This window comes from Ochotona princeps, chromosome 25 (assembly GCF_030435755.1).
Source record: "Ochotona princeps isolate mOchPri1 chromosome 25, mOchPri1.hap1, whole genome shotgun sequence".
Taxonomy (NCBI): Eukaryota; Metazoa; Chordata; class Mammalia; order Lagomorpha; family Ochotonidae; genus Ochotona; species Ochotona princeps.
The window spans coordinates 3,861,276-3,876,368 of NC_080856.1; the positions used below are offsets into that span (position 1 = coordinate 3,861,276).

General features: G+C 57.7%; 3 protein-coding genes across 3 annotated transcripts in view; 1 reads left to right on the forward strand and 2 right to left on the reverse strand.

Moving 5' to 3' along the window:
* TNPO3 (transportin 3) overlaps nucleotides 1-15,093 on the forward strand; it is a 184,774-nt gene that overhangs the window by 125,112 nt on the left and 44,569 nt on the right. The window lies entirely within an intron of this gene.
* Nucleotides 6,647-8,367, reverse strand: SPMIP1 (sperm microtubule inner protein 1). The gene is made up of 2 exons (XM_012929068.2): nucleotides 7,898-8,367; nucleotides 6,647-6,823 (listed from the first exon to the last, which is right to left on the reverse strand). Exons 1-2 carry the CDS (start codon nucleotides 8,316-8,318, stop codon nucleotides 6,714-6,716), a joined length of 531 nt encoding a protein of 176 aa, XP_012784522.2. The 5' UTR covers nucleotides 8,319-8,367; the 3' UTR covers nucleotides 6,647-6,713.
* ATP6V1F (ATPase H+ transporting V1 subunit F) lies at nucleotides 8,781-11,654 on the reverse strand. The gene is made up of 2 exons (XM_004592522.3): nucleotides 11,404-11,654; nucleotides 8,781-9,234 (listed from the first exon to the last, which is right to left on the reverse strand). The coding sequence occupies exons 1-2, from the start codon at nucleotides 11,559-11,561 to the stop codon at nucleotides 9,033-9,035; spliced, it is 360 nt and encodes a 119-aa protein (XP_004592579.1). The 5' UTR covers nucleotides 11,562-11,654; the 3' UTR covers nucleotides 8,781-9,032.

Here is a 15,093-nt window from a genome sequence, read left to right on the forward strand (position 1 = left end):
AGCATCCCATACTGGAACTGGTTTGAGTCCTGGCTGCTTGACTTCTGATCCAGCTGTTTACTAAAACACGTGGGACAGCAGCAGAAGCCGGCTCAAGTCCTTGAGACCCTGCACCCAGAAGAAGCTCAAAGCTCCAGGCTTCAGAGCAGCCCAGCCTCTGCCATTGTGGCCGTTAGGGGAGTGAGCCAGCAAATGGAGCATCTTTCCATCGCTACTTCTCTCTGTACATCTGTCCTTCACATAAAAAACAGAAATGGCAAGATGCAGATCATGCTTTTCATTGCTCCAGCCGTGTGACCTTGGCATTGGTGTCCTTGGCCCCGGCTGTACCGTCAGTAGCGGTCCCTCCCTCGTCGTGACACAAGTGGTTTCTACAGCTGAGAAATGGGTTAAAAACCACACATGTTGGGCCTGGCACAGTGGCCTAGCGGCTAAAGTCCTCGCCTTGAAAGCCCCGGGATCCCATATGAGCACCGGTTCTAATCCCGGCAGCTCCACTTCCCATCCAGCTCCCTGCTTGTGGCCTGGGAAAGCAGTCGAGGACGGCCCAATGCATTGGGACACTGCACCCGCGTGGGAGACCCAGAAGAGGTTCCAGGTTCCCGGCTTCGGATCGGCGCGCACCAGCCCGTTGCAGCTCACTTGGGAAGTGAATCATCAGACGGAAGATCTTCCTCTCTGTCTCTCCTCCTCTGTGTATATCTGGCTGTAATAAAATGAATAAATCTTTTTTTAAAAAAAACCACACATGTTGGGTCTGACACGTGGCTCAGTGGCTAAATCCTCCCCTGATAGCACCAGGATCCCATGTGGGCGCCACTTCATGTCCTGGCTGCTCCACTTCCCATCCAGCTTCCTGCTGTGGCCTGGGAAAGCAGTGGAGGATGGCCCAAAGCCTTGGGACCCTGCACCCGTGTGGGAAACCCAGAAGAAGCTCCTGGCTCCTGGCTCCGGATCGGCTCAGCTCTGGCCATTGCGGCCATTTGGGGAGTGAACCAGAGGACAGAATATCCTTCTCTGTAAATCTGACTTTCCAAATAAATAAATACATCTTAAAAAAAAAAAGTTCTCTGGGTCTGGCCGTGTGGTGGCGAGTTAAACTACCACAAGTGCTGCCTGTGTCCCACATTGCTGGATTGCGTCTCCGCTGCTCCATTCCTATTCCAGCTTCCTGCTCACACATTCTAGAAGGCTGCCAGTGATAGCTTAAGTGCTTGGGCCCCTGTCATTCACATGGGACACCCGGACGGAGTTCTGGGCTCCTGGCTTCAGTCTGGCCCAGCCCTGGCTGTTGTGGCAAAAAAGGGAATGAGCCAGCAGATGGAAGATCTTTTTCTCCCTCACTGTCTTACTCTCCCTTTCAAGTAGATGAGAATATATAAGGCTTGAAACAGAAAAGGCTGTCTGAGTGCAGGCAGGCCTGGGAGGCTGGGCTGCAGTTGGCTCAGGTGTCAGGGTCTGCATTATTGAGACGGCCTTGGCCTCGGCCTCACCACAGAGCACAGGGAGCATGCGTGCGGGGCATCTGCACCAGCCACCTGCCCATGGCACAGGTGGCCCCTTGTGGTGGGCGCGGGCTCTCCTCCAGCCCCCAGCGGGCCTTGGCTCTGTGCCAGTGCCTCTTCCAGGACCACGCAGGCCTGGGCAAGCTCATGGCCGCCCTTTGCCATGTGGAGAAGGCAGGACCCTGCCTCAGAGGGGGAAAGTGGGAATCTGTCTCTCTCTCCCCCGTCCCTCAAGGACAAGAAGGCCAGGGCTGCCGCCTAGGGCTGGAGCTGCGTACTGTGTTGCTGCAGATGGAGCAGAGCCAGAGGGCCCAGAAACAGGTAGGGACAGGGTGGGACGAGCAGGGGTGGGGTGAGTAGGGAGGTTCAGGGGGTGATGGGGTGAACAAGAGGAAGGATATGCAAGGGGATGATGGGAAATGAGCAGGGGAGGGGGACAGTGGGTACCTTTTTATGCCTGGGCACCCCCTCCTTCCTGCAGCTCCTGTGGGATTTGGAGTTGCTGACAGGGGCAGGGCTGGGCCTCTTCTGGCCCCCTTGGGCCCAAGCCTGCAGGCCGAGGGGCCAGGCCCAGCAAGCACAGAGTCAGCCCCGCAGCGGGTCGGGCAGGGAGGAGAAGCAGCTGGTAAGCAGGGCACTGCATGACCCAGGTGTTCGTGGTGGTGGCTGGCAAACGGAAGGCGAGAGGGCTATGGTGACAGATAACTCTGGGTTCAAGCCCTTGCCTGCTGCTCCCCGGGGCCTGTAACCCCTCTTTCCTGAGCTGTAAGGTGCAGGCAATGATCACTTTTCTCTGAGGGTGTCTGCAGGCCCATGGGAAGAGTCTCGCACAGCCCAGCGACACCTGGCAGCCTTTCAGCACGGGAGGCCAAGGCCCTTTGTTACCTATTGTGCTCTTGAGGTGGCAGCAGGAGCAGTGTGTGGTTATTGAACCCAGAGCAGAACTCTGGGGGGGGGGGGTGGCGGTGGAGGGGGATAAGAAAAGGGGCCCCCAAACCCAGTTCTGTCCTGGGCTGCCCAGGGCACTTTGGGCAGGTTGGCCGCCATTCTCTGAGCTGTAGTAGGAGGGCGTGTTAGTGGTGACCACCAAGAAGGGGCCTGGTCACCATCCCCCAGTAGGACTGCAGGTCCACGTCCCAAGCTCCTTTGCGTGGAAAGGAGAGGGGAGCAGCCACACAGGGCACTGGCACCAGAACGCAGGAATGCCAGGGACCCATGGGGCCATGCGGGGGTAGGGGTACTGCCCTGTGGATGAACGCTTCAGGCTGCACTTCATGCCCCAGGCCAGGAACTCGGTCAGCTGGAACCATCCATTGCCAGCACGGTGAGTCTCTTCCTGTGTGTTGCCACGTGAGGTGGCCAAGACCCGAGCCCTATCTCCTGTCCTACTTGCGGCTCCTCCTGGGCTATCTGCTCAGTTGCACCCAAGCATGGCTCAGTTGCCATGGGAACACTGAATTCCAGTTTCTGGGGCCCAGCAGCAGGTGGAAGGGCTGGGGAAGGCCACCCTGGGTATTGCGGTGGGGAGTTGCAGCAGCCTGCTGGTTGGGGTGGTACTCCCGCCTCACTTCAAAGCCCGCTGCCCCCAGAGGTGCACCTGAACTCCTGCAGGGGGCAGGCTCCAGACCTGGGTGAAGTGAGGAGTGATGCAGACACCAGGTGCCAGAGCCCAGGGGTACCTGGGGAACCCACAGATGGAGCAGAACTGGAGGGCCCAGGAGCAGGTAGGGGCCAAATGGGGTGCACAGGGAGGCGTGTGCAGGATGAGTGGGAGGATATTGGAGGTATGTTGGCAGGTGGAGGTGAGAGTCCCTAGGGCTAGCGTGATGAGACTGGACTGAGAGGAGGTGGCACGTATTTACCAAGCTCATTTTGAAGACCTTTCTTCATTTCTTGTCTTTTGATTGGGTGCCAGAGCATCCAGGATAGCAGTGTGGGTTTGATTTTCTGTTTCTGCTGCAGCTGTCTCGGGCACTGGGTGCACACCGATGCTAGAAACTCAGGGGAGGGCACCGGATGTGGCCATGGCTGACTGGGAGGCAGGAGGGCATGGAATAGCAAGTCCAGGTCATCTGCTTGCCAGGCACTGGGCCACTACAAAAAGTGAGGGAGACGTGGTCCCCACCTCTGAACTCACAGGCTGCTGCGAGACTGAGGTCACAGACATCTGGCATTCTACGATCCTGCGGTGTGTTACATTAGATGAGAGGAGTCACAGGTTGTTAAATTATAAATCATACATCTAAAGCAAAGCCAGCCATTTTTAATTACTCCCTTAAATATGTAAGAGAAGAGTGTCAGTCACAGCTTTTTGATTGACAGAAAAAAATCTATTAGTGTTATGTCACTTGGGAAGCCAGGGAGATCGGTGATGACATTCCTACTGAGAGACTAATTCTCCAGTAAAGCGGCCAACCAGAATTACAGGGTGCTTTTCACAGTTCAGGGAAGAAATTGGCAATGACTCGCAAGGCTTGTAAGACTCTTTCGTTCAAAAAAAACCCTTCAAGAGATTGGTGTTCACGGAGAACACACCCATTTGATAGGCTGTGAGTGTCCACGTTTCTGTATCGCATGGGAGAATACGATGCACTGTCTTGTGCCGGGCATTGCTTCCGGCCTTGGGGACGGGGCGCTGGGACCTCACCTTACGGATGTAGAACGGTTTTCCCTGCTCGGGGAGCATCACTTGCTTTAGATTTCTCTTGTTGATTAGGAGACTTTGCAGTTTATAGGCCAGGCTCGGGCCCCCAGTTGTGTTTCATTTTGCTGTCAGAAGCTACTGGCTCAAGAACTTTCCTTACGGACAGCACATCCAGTGGGTTTCTTGTATGGGCCTGAAGGGATGACACCAGGACCAAGTGGAGTGTCCTTCCCTGGCGATCTGGGAGGAGAGGGAGTGCCAGTTGCTCGGCAGTGCTGTTTCTTGGTTGGGGGAAGAAGAGGAAGGCTGGGCTGGCTGTTGACCAGGCACAGCTGACAGCAGGTGCATGGCAGGCTGTGCACAGATCAAGGCGGCACGATGAACCGTGGCAGCCTTGGAGCTCAGAGTGCTCTTGGAGCACCACCAGGCACCCAGCCCATGAGTCCCTCCAGGTTCTGGCTTCCAGTTCAGGGGGAGGCTGTGCGATGGGCAGGAGCAAGGTTGCCTGTTCCCAAACGTTTTTGTTGTTTTTTTTCTCAGCTTTGACACCTGTTACCTACAGCAGCAGTTACACAGAACTGGGAAACTCAGAGTTCAAGGCACCCCAGGCCAGGATCCTCCCAAATGGGGTGCGAAGAGTATTGGGTGGGGTCTGTCTGGGAGGAGGAGGAGGCTGCTGGGGTGATGTGGGGCTGCCCACAGGTGACTGGGGAGGGTGGTGATGGTGACATGTTCAGGACATCACTGGAATGGTGGGCTGCCCAGGGGCAAGGCCCTGGCTGAGGTTGGGGTAGGGGTGGGATTGCTTGGCTAAGGTCGGGGTGCAGGGAGTACTCCAGCCTGGGTCCCAAGTGCTGTTCCTACCCAGGATCTGTCTCAGAGAGAAGACGACAGCTCAGCAGAGCCCACTACGCAGAAGGCCCACCGACAAGGGAGAAGGCTGGCTGAGGAAACCCCAGAGTCCTCAGAGGGCCCACCAGAACCCCGGGATACGCCCACGGAGCGGGGCTCGGGCCTGAGCCACGCCACAGCAGAATGGGAGAAACCGGTGAAGAATCAGGGTCAGACAGCAAGGTCACAGGAAACTCCGAGAGGGGAAGGGGCTCAAAGCCCGAGGGCAGAAGACGCTGGGGGTCAGAGAGGAGGGGCCTCCCCTGGCGAGAGTCTAGGGGCTCGGCCAAGTCCTAGAGGAACTAGTCCTCTTGGGAGCCAGCAAAGGAAAAGCCTTCCGTCCTGGGGAGGAGCAGCCGGGGAGCTGGCCCCGGGAGAGGCCAGGGCTGCTCAGCCCGGGGAGGAAGACTACTCTCCCGGCCGCCCTGGAGATGGGATCGCACAGCCGCAGGGACGAGAGGGCCCAGGTCCCCAATGTTGGAGTCCCCCGCTGGTTCAGGGCAGCATTCTAGGGCAAGGGCAGAGTCGGCAGGCAGCACGGGCTTTTTGGGAGGGAGCATGCACTCCTCCTCCTAACCGGAGCCCAGCAGCACCACCGCTGCTCCTGGGGCCGAGAACCACCAAGCAGGTGGCGGCGCAAGGCGCGGGAGGCTCTGAGCCTCAGCAGCTCGCTCCTGAGGCGAGAGACCCACCGGAGAGGGAGGAGGAAAGAGGGGCGAGGCTGCCAGGTCCCCAGGCTGCTTGTGCCGGAAGGGAGAGGGTGTCGGCGAGCGTGGTGCAGCATCTGCAGCGGCTGCTGGAGCTGCACGGTGCTGCCAGGAGGCGACGGCGGCGGGAGCGCGAGCAGCAGCGGCTCCGGGTGCGCACAGACCGGGTGGGGACACGGGGGTAGGGCCAGGAGGCTGGCCCCCCAGCTGACAGCAGCCTTTCCAGGTCCTGGAGCGCCTCTGCCTCGCCAGGAACCGCCAGTGCCGGGTTCATCCCCTAGGGCTCAGCCGGACTCAGGAACTCCCACCACAGGCAAGAATCCCAGCAGTGGGGCGGACCTGGGCTTGTGGGCAGTCCTTGTGAAGGGCCTGCCCTTCTGAAGCACCCTGCCCACTGGCGTCTGCCGGGTGCTGCCTGCCCGCTTCTGGCTGGCCCCTTCGCGCCTGGGTCAGAGGAGCTAGCACCGGCTCAGTGCACTCTGCTGTCCAGGAGGACGCAGCCGGATGGCGGCGCGCTCTGCAGGAGCAGCTGGAGCAGGTGTACCAGGAGAGGACCTGGAGGCTGCGGGTCCTCAGGGCCAGGTGCGGGGCGGCCAGGGAGCTTGGTGAGGGGTTGAAGGAGGGAGGAGTCCCTCCCCCCACATCTGGATGACACTTCCTCTCCTCCTAGGAACTTCCAGGAACTCCTGTGGGCCCCTGGTGCTGAGAAACCTGCCCCTGGGGAATAAGATTGCCTGGTCCCAGCGTCCCTTGGTCTGAGCTGGGTCCTCAGGTCTGATTAAGGAGCTGTGTGGGTTAAAACAGCAGTCTACAAGTTAGAGGTGACTTCCAAAAGGCTCAAAGGCAGCCTTCCTTCTCCTAATCCCCCTTCCCCCAAGCCAGGGAGATTCAGACATGCGGGAGCTTCCCCAGCTGGAGACTCTTATTCCTTCTCCCTTGTCCTAAGACCCGGTGTCTGGCGCAAGGTCAGAGGGCCAGGTCCCGGGGGTCAAGCAGTGCGAAGGCCCCGTTCTTGCGGAAGAACGACTCGATGCGGCACATTTTGCAGGAGACCACCTCTTGCTTGGCTGGGGGACCTGGGGGAAGGAGCGGGCGGGAATGGGTTCCCTGGTAAGAGATGTGTGGAGCAGGGCAACTCCATCTGTGCGCAGAGCCCGGGAACCTATCCACATTGTGTGTGTTGTATAAAAGAAATAAAATCTCCTCTTGAGGAGTGGGAGTAGATGCTGGAGACAAGTGTGTGATGACGGCAGGTGGCAGTGCGAGGCTCACCTTGGCACCACTACCTCCAGCTTCAGGATCCCCAACTGGGGAAGAGCCCCCTGCCCCCCATCTGTCCCAGGGAGAGATGTGGCTTGTCTAGCAGGAGCCGGGGAAGCTGAGTAAAATCTCCACGGTAGCCCCAGCTATCTCCTGCACTCATGACACTCCCGTTAGAACAGGACTGAGCAGTCTCTCTGAGCAGCAACTCACAAAGGGGCCCCCAAGCCCAGCTGGCTTGTTCCTTTCCAATACTGAATCTCCTCCCCTCCCAGCTGACGTCACTCCTCAGCCTGTCAGCCTTCTACCAGCTGCCACCCCCAGCCTGGCACTCTGCCTTCTGCCTCTCCTCCTATCGGACCCCTGGGGTGAGGTTGCCATCTGAGTAGCACTTAATGATTGCTGTTGACTCTGCATCTCCTGCTCTGACCTCCCTGGGGGGGGGGCTGTCGCCTCCTGGGACCTCCTGCCTGAGCCCAGACCTGGGTCCTGTGCACCTGCTAGTCCTGCCCTCGCAGCTTCAGCCAAACACACCTGAGTGTCACCATGGACGTCTCTCACCCTCTATCCATGAAGGAGTTCCACTGAGTCTCCCTCCAGAACATCCCAGCTTTCAGCTCTACTGCTAATCCTGCTGGCCGGGGGCACTCTTACTTCCTGCCAGGGTAACTCAACACCAGGGGCCTAAGTCACCTGTCAGCTTCCCCAGTCCCCTCCCCTTTCTGCCCCTTGTCACTTGGGATCTCACCTGGTCTGCGGCAGCCCCTGCCCCCTGGCCTCCACCACACCCCCTTCCAGGATGGTTTCTTGCTCTTCTGTTGCCCAGAGCTAATGTCATCTCTGCTCCCTGGCACCTGGCAGTGCCTGCTTTCCAGGGCGTCAGCGCTCACCTAGCTGCCAGCCGTAGGTGAAGTTGGTGGTGATGGGGAAGAGGTAGCGTGTTTCTGGCAAGTCTAGCTTCCGGGTGCTGAGGTAGCGGTGGCGCCCCTGGAAGTCGTGGGAGATGCCCTCATACAGCAGGGCCCGGGTGGCGGGCAGCACCGGGTACATCTCTGACTGCAGAGGGGCCTCTGCGACAAGGCTGGGGGTCGTGACAGGGACTGCCCTGGGGGCAGGCGGCGGGGAGAGTAGGGCCTTGGGGTGGAGAGTGGGCAGTCTGAGGGGTAGCCGGGCCGCGGCCTTGGCCTTCTGCTCGGCCTTCACCAGCGAGCCGTACTTGCGGTACCATTTGCAGCGCAGCATTTTCTCCCTCAGGTAATCCTCCTTCCAGAAGTCCTGCCGCAGCGTGTCCATGTTGAGCTGCCGAGCCATGGCGGCGAGTGAGGGCAGGAGGGTGAACTGGCCAGCAAGCACAGGCCTGCAGGCAGCAGGTGGCTGCCTGCCCTGGGAGTCACCTAGCAACCAAGCCTCACCTCACACAGGGCCAGGGTTCCACCTGCTGTGCCCACACACGCCTCACATGCCTCAGGTCCCAGTGGCTGTGGTCCTGATGCTGGACAGTCCTACAGGCCCCAGGCTGATCTGGTATTAAAGGCCTTCAACTTTCAAACTTGTGCTTTCTGCATGTTGCCCTGGGGCCAGGCCCCTTTTCTGCCCATGTGGGGAGCCACTTGGGAGGCTCAAGCCTTCCCCACCCCCAGCCGGTCTTTCTGACCCCCGAGGCCCAGTGCTTGAGTTAGGGCTTCAGTGTTCAGTAGAACATTCTCCATCAACAGCAAGCTAATCTTCCCCTGTAGTCTCACCCCATACGCTTCCTCTCCAGCACCCAGCTCATTTGGACAGAAGCCAGAATATTACTTTAATTTAACATCGACAACGACACGAGGGGACAACACAGGGAAGAGGTAGTGGAAAGAGAAGACAGGCACGCCTCCTGCTCCTCACCAGCCTGGGTTTAATGGCAGAGTCCCACGACCCTAGATGCACCTCACACAGCCTCTGAGTAGGATGGCAGGGAGCAGGGAACTGGAAGTCAGAGACTAGGAACATAAACGGCGGGCTGAGGGCCGGCCTGCGGGGCAGCCCCTAGCGCAGGTCTTCGGCAGTGAACATGCCGCGGGCCCTGCGCAGGATGGAGTCCTTGGCAGCGTCGTAGGGGTGCTCCTTCGATGGGATCTCCAGCACGGCCGGGATGGAGCGCTGGTGGGCGTCCAGCGCATGCCTCACCATCTCCGCGATGTACTGGTTGATGAGGATAATGCCGATGTCGTCCCGGCTGAGAAACTGCCTGTTGGGGGACAAGGGAGGAGTCCAGAGCAGCTCTGGGGCCAGTCTCTCCAGCAGGCCCCGCAGCGCCCCGATTGGGAGCGGAAGATGAAGCTGACCCAGGAAACAGAGAGAGAGGCAAGAGGAAAGGTTGGTTCTGGCTGGCTGACCCAGATTCAATTTCTTTGTTTTTTATTTATTTATTTTTTGAAGATTGATTTCTTTTCACTGGAAAAACAGATCAGATTTACAGAGAAAAGGAGAAGACAGCGAAAAATCTTCCATCTCCTGGTTCACTCCCCCAAATGGCTGCAACAGCCAGAGCTGGGCTGATTCAAAGCCAGGAGCTTTTTTCACCCTGGGTCCCTAGTTCAAGTTCTGCCTCCACTTCCAATTGCAGCTGGCTGCATATGACTCCGGTACTTGGGTCCTTGCCGTGCTTGTGGGAGACCCACACTGAGTGCGGGGCTCCCAGCTCCAGCTTGGTCCAGGCCCCGCAGTCAGTAGCCTTTGGAAGCTGAACCAGCAGACGGAAGAGACCTCTTTCTCTCTGCATTGCAAACAAAAATAAATACACCTTCTTTCCAAACAAAACAAAACAAAAAATACAGGCATGGTCCCTTCGTATCTGCATAAAGAAATATGGGAATGCTAAGAAAGAAGCAAGCTGGCCACCTGCAGGGGCAGACGAGGGACACGAGTGGGAGCAGGGTACAGTGGGGCTGCTCCACACGAGCCTGTTAAATACTGATTTGCAAACACATGAATCTCTCAGAAGTAACCAAATTCAGTACATTCTCTGGGACCGTGGGAACATGGCGCTCTGGGGACCTCACAGGTTCCAGGCCTGTGCTGACGGAGCCACATCACAAGCTAGGAGGAGCAGCCACTGGAGGACTCACTGCTTCCACACACGTGGACTAGGGGCCTTGCGATCACCCAGCCGTTGGCTGCTCTCTCTGGAAGGACTCTTCACTGAGCACCCACTCTCTGCCGGGCACCGGGGGAAGCTGAGACTCAATGACTGCTGAGGTTCCTTTAGGTGGCAAACATGGAAAGTTCTCCAAGTAAACTTCGTCCTTCCCCCATGACGTCCCAGGTCCCCGTGCCACATTCCTCGGCCCTCAACAGCCTCCCAGATCCAGCCCAACCTGTACCCTGGGAGGAACTAGTTTCCACCGGCAGCTGGTGGTCGGTTGTTTAGGGGAAAACAGGTGAGGGTGGTTTGTTACCACGGCTCCATTCTAGAGGTCACCAGGACACTCGGAGGATTAAAAGGCATGCTTGCAACCACCATCCTGGATGCAGCGTAGTAAATGAAAAGTTGGTCTAATCATACGATCCTGCTATATCCCCCTCCTGGGAATATATCCGAAGGAAGCTAACTCTGTATGTGAGGGAGCGACCTGATGTGCAAGGTTTTAGTAAGGAGGCCAGAGCCAGGCTGGGAGGAAGGGCAAGCATGGTCAAGCCCAGAGCCGGCCGAGGAAAACGTTCCACAAGTACAGTATCCTACCTGGCTGAAGACCAGAGCAGAGGGTTGCAATGGCCTGGGTTCGAGACTCAGCCTTGCCTCTTCTAACTGGTGTGCCTTCCGGTGTGTGCCTCAATAACTTTGAGCTTTGTTTTTCACACCTGGGAAATGGAAACACTAACCCCTAACCTTCCCAGGTCAACTGTGAGTCCCGAGAGGAGAAGCACTGTACAACAGAACTTGGTCCTCTGGTCAAGGACCTCCGTGGGGCCACGTGGACGCTCAGCTGTGCCGAGGCCAGGGTTCTACAGCTCTGCAGGGGACCTTGGGGGACCTCCGTGGGGGCCATCTGGACAGCTGTGCCGGGACAAGGGGGTCCAGGCCCCGGTGGGTTCTACAGCTCTGCGGGGGACTGTCGGGGACCTCCGTGGGAGCCATCTGGACGCCCAGCTGTGCCGGGGGCAGGGGGTCCAGGCCCGGCGCCTGTGGTCAGCTCTCTTCCCTTCTTTGCTGACACAGAGTCATGTGGGAGGAAGCTCGCGCACCTGACACTGCCTGCATCCCACCGCACCGCGACAGGGAAATGGAGGCGCCGAGGCCTTCCTGCAGGCCGGCACCGGGTCGGGAGTCTGACACCTAGGTCCCCCAGGCAGCCTCAGCCTGCACTCCCACCCAAGCCGCTGGAAGGACCCGTTCAGGCCCCCCCGGCCACCGTACCGGAAAGTGTCTTCTATCTCAGTGATGGTGGTGTCCTTCTCCACCACAAGGAAATTAGGGTGGCGGTTCTTGTTGAGCTCCCCGATGCCGCCCAGCAGGAAGCCGGTCACCGTGTCCTCGTCTCCGATCACCGCGATCAGCTTCCCTCTCCCGGCCATCCTGGAAGCGGCGCAGAACCCGAGTCCCCGAAGCCCGGCTTCCACAACAGCTCGCCAGCTCGGCCCCGCCCCTTCCGCCGCCTGTCACACATGCGCAGTTCGCCCACACCGCCTCCAGGACATGCGCAGTAACGGCGAGGCCGCCTCCTCCTGAAGCCACCTGCGCCATAGAGAGGTCGAACCCGCGGACTACGAATCCCAGAAGGCTGCGCGGCACCACGGCCTCTGGCTGGTGCGCTAGATTTGTTCCTTCCTTCGCGGGCTCGTCGGCTCATCAAAAGTGGCAGTGCTGGATTCGGGAAAAGGCAAGACGCTTCTCAGGGCGGGCACGTGTCTGTGTCGTGTATGTATGTAAATGAGACTCATCGTTAACCATACACATAACCTCTGAGAGAATGGCATCAAAAAGTAAACTTAACACTGGTGCAAAAATGTTTTTGAAACCCACGCAGTGTTTTCATCGTACGTTGTTTAAAACATTTTATTTGAAAGGCAGAGTTAGGGAGAAGGAGAGACAGAGATCTTCCATTTGCTGGTTCACTTTCCAGATGGCCACAGTGACTAGAGCTAAGCTGGTTCGAAGCCAGGTGCCTGGAGCTTCTCACAGGTCTCCTGCGTGGGTGTCAGGGCCCAGGGCCTTAGGCCATCCTCCACTGCGTTCCCAGGCGCGTCAGCAGGGAGCTGGGTGGGAAGGGGAACAGTGGCCATAGGGATGCCAGCGCTTCAGGAGGCCCTAACAGGTGTGATTTCCAGCTGCCCCTGTGTCCGCTATGTGTATTTAGGCGGGGCTGGGGGAAGCCAACAGGGGTGCCTCTGTGCTTAGAGATGGTGGTGACCCCTCTGCAGCAGTGGTCAGAGAAGCCCAGCTTGGAGACACCGCAGGCCAAGTGGGGTTTTGTGTCTGCTTATTTGAGAGGCAGACAGAAAGCAAACTGACTTTTGCTGGTTCCTGCCCCAGATGCCTGCATGTGGTCCAGGTTTCCCCTGTGGAGGGCAGGAACCCAGTTACGGAGTTGTGATCGCTGCCTCCCGTGCTCTGTGCGGTCAGGAAGCTGAGGCAGGAATGCAGCCTGGTATTCCAGGGTGGGGTATGTCTCTCCTGCTCTCCTTTATTTGAAAGGCAGTGTTACAGAGCAGAGATGCGTTCATCTGTTGGTTCACTCTCTAAACGGCTGCAGGAGCCAGAGAGTCTTCATGTGTCCTTCCACGTGCGCACAGGGACCCTGCACTTTCCAGGCACTTTAACAGGGAGCGAGATGAGAAGTGCAGCAGCTAGGACCTGAACCAGCACTGCATGGGATGCCGGCACAGCAGGCAGCAACTTTATGCACTCTGCTTTTGCCACAGCCTCCCTCCCTCTTTGCTCACTCTCTCTAAATTTAGTAATTTATTTGAAAATCAGAGTTAAAGAGAGAGATCTTCCATTCACTCTCCAAATGACCCTAATAGGGCTGAGCCAGGCCAAAGTCCAAAGCCAGGAGCTTTTCTGGCTCTCCCATGTGGGGTGGAAGGAGACCAAGGCTTGGGCCATGCTCTGCTGCTTTCTCAGGCCTTTAGCAGGGAGCTGGATCAGTAGTAAAGCCTCTGGGACCTGAACCAACCAGGTAGGATTGTGGGAAGCAGCACTGCAGGTGGCTTTGCCTTGTGTGCCATCATGTGAGCCCCCTGATTGGGGTTTTTTAACCACTAGGCTAAACACCTGCTGCAAAATTGAGTTTTTTAAAGGTATTTTTATTAGAAAGCCAGATTTACAGAGAGAAGGAAAGACAGAAAGATCTTCCATCTGCTGGTTCACTCCCCAAATTGCTGCAATGGCCAGAGCTGAGTCGAGCCGCTCTGAAGAAGCCAGGAGCTTCTTCTGGTTCTCCCACGCGGGTGCAGGGTCCCAAGGCTTTAGGCCGTCCTCGACTGCTTTCCCAGGCCACAAACAGGGAGCTGGATGGGAAGTGGAGCAGCCAGGACATGAACCGGTGCCAGTATAGAATCCCAGTGCTTGCAAGGTGAGGATTTAGCCAATATGCCATTGCATCAGGCCCCCAAATTGATGTTTTTTAAGATTTTTTAAATTTTTATTGGAAACTCAGATATACATAGAGGAAGAGAGACAGAAAGGAAGATCTTCCATCCGATGAATCACTCCCCAAGTAACTGCAAGGCTGGTGCTGCGCTGATCTGAAGCCAGGAACCAGAAACTTCTTCCAGGTCTCCCACATGGGTGCAGAGTCCCAAGGCTTTGGGGCGTCCTCGACTGCTTTCCCAGGCCACAAGCAGGGAGCTGGATGGGAAGTGGGGCTGCCAGGGGATTAGAACTGGCACCCATATGGGATCCCAGCACGTTCAGGGTGAGGACTTTAGCCACTAGGCCATGGCGCCGGGCCCCAAATTGATTCTTATTTGAAAGGTGGGGAGGGAGGTTGTGAGAGAGAGAGCTCCCATCTACTGGCTCACTTTCCAGACGTGCCAATAGCCAGGGCTGGGCCAGACCAAAGCTGGGAGCCAGGAACTCAATCAAGTCTCCCACGTGGGCAGCAGGAAGCATTACCTGCCGCCTCCTGGAGTCTGCACTGGCAAGTAGCTATAATTGGGAGCAAAGCCAGTGAAGTCTCGGACCCAGGAGTTCCAACAGGGGGTGCAGGAATTGTAAGCAGCCATCTTACCCGCTGTGCCACAGTGCCCACCCTGAAACTGATTTCTGAGTTGACTGTTTGGAGAGTAAGGGAGAGGAGCACGCAGGTTGTTAACTTGGGCAGCTGAATGACAGGAGTCATCTTCCTGCATGAGTGGGCTCTGAGATGATTAGCTGGAGGGGAAAGGGCCTCTCCTTTGTCCTCCCCTTTAGCAGACAAGCAGGTACCCCTGGCGTGGGGCACATGCTGTGAGGGTGAGAGCACATGAGAGCCGTGTGGCCTGGAAGGTGCAGCTGCAGCACTTAGGGAGGTGCTTCTGGACTCACTAGCCACGGTCTCAGAGCCTTGGTTTTCCCTGCAGTGTGTCTACCTCCCGGGGCTGTTTAGGGAATGAAGCAAGAAACGGCCCATCAACACACCCAGTGCCCAGAGTCATGCTGTGGTTGGGCAACAGTGGCTTGGCTGGGACACTGCACAAGTGGAGGGTGGCAGAGCCTCAGTGGGAGGGGCTGGGGTGGGACAAGGGGGTGGGAGGGTGAGTGTGGGAGTGCTGAGCGCAGTGCTTGGAAACCTGGTACGGTAGCTCAGTGGCAGAATCCTCGCCTTTGTGCCCCAGGCTCCCATATGGGCGCCACTTTGTGTCCCGGCTGCTCCATTTCCCGTCCTGCTCCCTGGTTGCCGCTTGGGAAAACAGTGGAGGATGGGATCCTGCATTTGTACGCGAGACCCGGAAGAAGCTCCTGGCTCCTGATCAGCTCAGCTCTAGCTGTTGTGACGCTTAGGGAGTAAACCAGGGCATGGGAGATCTCTCTCTGTGTCTGTCCTTCTCTCTGTAAATCTGCCTTTCCATAAAAATTAATAAATCATAACCAAAGGCAAGCAAGCAGTGCCGCAGTGGGCTTGTC

Coding starts and splice junctions, on each gene's coding strand:
- SPMIP1 (XM_012929068.2), bottom strand. CDS start 8,318: ATGGCTCGGCAGCTCAACATGGACACGCTGCGGCAGGACTTCTGGAAG. Junction 6,824..7,897: donor CACCTACGGCTGGCAGCTAG/GTGAGCGCTGAC, acceptor TCCTTCCCCCAG/GTCCCCCAGCCAAGCAAGAG.
- ATP6V1F (XM_004592522.3), bottom strand. CDS start 11,561: ATGGCCGGGAGAGGGAAGCTGATCGCGGTGATCGGAGACGAGGACACG. Junction 9,235..11,403: donor GAGATAGAAGACACTTTCCG/GTACGGTGGCCG, acceptor GTCCCCCAACAG/GCAGTTTCTCAGCCGGGACG.